The 2,796-nt window shown below is 46.0% G+C and overlaps 1 protein-coding gene across 1 annotated transcript in view; it reads left to right on the plus strand.

The window, feature by feature from the left end:
• Positions 1-1,598: 1,598 nt before the first annotated feature.
• LOC135570746 (protein sidekick-1-like) overlaps positions 1,599-2,796 on the plus strand; it is a gene marked incomplete at its 5' end in the record, with an annotated part of 232,699 nt that continues 231,501 nt past the window's right edge. Inside the window, 1 exon segment of the mRNA XM_065016697.1 lies at positions 1,599-1,789. Within this exon segment, the coding sequence (XP_064872769.1) occupies positions 1,599-1,789 (191 nt within the window).

Here is a 2,796-nt window from a genome sequence, read left to right on the forward strand (position 1 = left end):
ACAGTACAGTAGTTGACCTAGTAGACAGTACAGTAGTAGACCCTAGTAGACAGTACAGTAGTGGACCCTAGTAGACAGTACAGTAGTGGACCCTAGTAGACAGTACAGTAGTGGACCCTAGTAGACAGTACAGTAGTGGACCCTAGTAGACAGGACAGTAGTTGTGTGACCCTAGTAGACAGTACAGTAGTGGACCCTAGTAGACAGTACAGTAGTGGACCCTAGTAGACAGTACAGTAGTGGACCCTAGTAGACAGTACAGTAGTTGACCTAGTAGACAGTACAGTAGTAGACCCTAGTAGACAGTACAGTAGTGGACCTAGTAGACAGTACAGTAGTTGACCCTAGTAGACAGTACAGTAGTAGACCCTAGTAGACAGTACAGTAGTGGACCTAGTAGACAGTACAGTAGTAGACCCTAGTAGACAGTACCTAGTAGACAGTACAGTAGTAGACCCTAGTAGACAGTACAGTAGTAGACCTAGTAGACAGTACAGTAGTAGACCTAGTAGACAGTACCTAGTAGACAGTACAGTAGTAGACCCTAGTAGACAGTACCCTAGTAGACAGTACAGTAGTAGACCCTAGTAGACAGTACCCTAGTAGACAGTACAGTAGTAGACCTAGTAGACAGTACCCTAGTAGACAGTACAGTAGTAGACCCTAGTAGACAGTACCCTAGTAGACAGTACAGTAGTAGACCCTAGTAGACAGTACCCTAGTAGACAGTACAGTAGTGGACCCTAGTAGACAGTACCCTAGTAGACAGTACAGTAGTAGACCCTAGTAGACAGTACCCTAGTAGACAGTACAGTAGTAGACCTAGTAGACAGTACCCTAGTAGACAGTACAGTAGTAGACCCTAGTAGACAGTACCCTAGTAGACAGTACAGTAGTAGACCTAGTAGACAGTACCCTAGTAGACAGTACAGTAGTAGACCCTAGTAGACAGTACCTAGTAGACAGTACAGTAGTGGACCCTAGTAGACAGTACCCTAGTAGACAGTACAGTAGTAGACCCTAGTAGACAGTACCCTAGTAGACAGTACAGTAGTAGACCCTAGTAGACAGTACCCTAGTAGACAGTACAGTAGTAGACCCTAGTAGACAGTACCCTAGTAGACAGTACCCTAGTAGACAGTACAGTAGTAGACCCTAGTAGACAGTACAGTAGTAGACCCTAGTAGACAGTACCCTAGTAGACAGTACCCTAGTAGACCCTAGTAGACAGTACCCTAGTAGACAGTACCCTAGTAGACAGTACCCTAGTAGACAGTACAGTAGTAGACCCTAGTAGACAGTACCCTAGTAGACCCTAGTAGACAGTACCCTAGTAGACAGTACCCTAGCCCAGTGGCCCATGGACCTCTATGAAGACTGGAAGTTGTTCCACTGTCATTCATTGATTTACTGATCGACTGCTTGATTGTTAAATAGATTGATCATTTGATTGATCGATTGTTTAATTGGTTGATAATTTGATTGATTGATTGTTTAATTGGTTGATAATTTGATTGATTGATTGTTTAATTGGTTGATTGATTGGCTAGATGAGTTATTGATAGATTTAATTTGGTTAATTTGTTGTTTCTCCCCAGGCCGGTGGAGAGGCTGGTGTTGTCGTGGAAACGTAATGGGCGTCGGCTGGCCAGTGGAGTGGGCGTGTTCGGGCGTCGCCTGACCCTCTCTAGCCCCTCCCTCTCAGACGGGGGCGTGTACGTGTGTGAGGCGTCGCTTCTCAACTCCACCACCAGACCCACCGAGGCCCGGGCCCATCTCACTGTACTGGGTACGACACAGCTCACTGTACTGGGAACAAAACACACCTCACTGTACTGGGAACAAAACACACCTCACTGTACTGGGTACGACACATCTCACTGTACTGGGTACGACACACCTCACTGTACTGGGAACAAAACACACCTCACTGTACTGGGAACAACACACATCTCACTGTACTGGGAACAAAACACACCTCACTGTACTGGGTACAACACACCTCACTGTACTGGGTACAAAACACACCTCACTGTACTGGCTACAAAACACACCTCACTGTACTGGGAACAAAACACACCTCACTGTACTGGGAACAAAACACACCTCACTGTACTGGAAACAAAACACACCTCACTGTACTGGGTGAAACACACATCTCACTGTACTGGGAACAACACACCTCACTGTACTGGGTACAAAACACACATCACTGTACTGGATACAACACACATCTCACTGTACTGGGAACAACACACACCTCACTGTACTGGGTACAAAATACACCTCACTGTACTGGGTACAAAACACACCTCACTGTACTGGATACAACACACATCTCACTGTACTGGGAACAACACACACCTCACTGTACTGGGTACAACACATCTCACTGTACTGGGAACAACACACACCTCACTGTACTGGGTACAACACATCTCACTGTACTGGGTACAACACACATCTCACTGTACTGGGAACAACACACACCTCACTGTACTGGGTACAACACATCTCACTGTACTGGGTACAAAACACACCTCACTGTACTGGGTACAACACATCTCACTGTACTGGGTACAAAACACACCTCACTGTACTGGGTACAAAACACACCTCACTGTACTGGGTACAAAACACATCTCACTGTCTATGACCAGGGTGGCTGGAGTCTTTGAAGATGTTTCTAGCTTTCCTCTGACACCGCCTGGTATAGAGGTCCTGGATGGCAGGTTGCTTGGCCCCTTTGATGTACTATTACATACACATAAACACTAACACACATTCTCCATGGTT

This window comes from Oncorhynchus nerka, unplaced genomic scaffold, assembly GCF_034236695.1.
Source record: "Oncorhynchus nerka isolate Pitt River unplaced genomic scaffold, Oner_Uvic_2.0 unplaced_scaffold_906, whole genome shotgun sequence".
NCBI lineage: Eukaryota > Metazoa > Chordata > Actinopteri > Salmoniformes > Salmonidae > Oncorhynchus > Oncorhynchus nerka.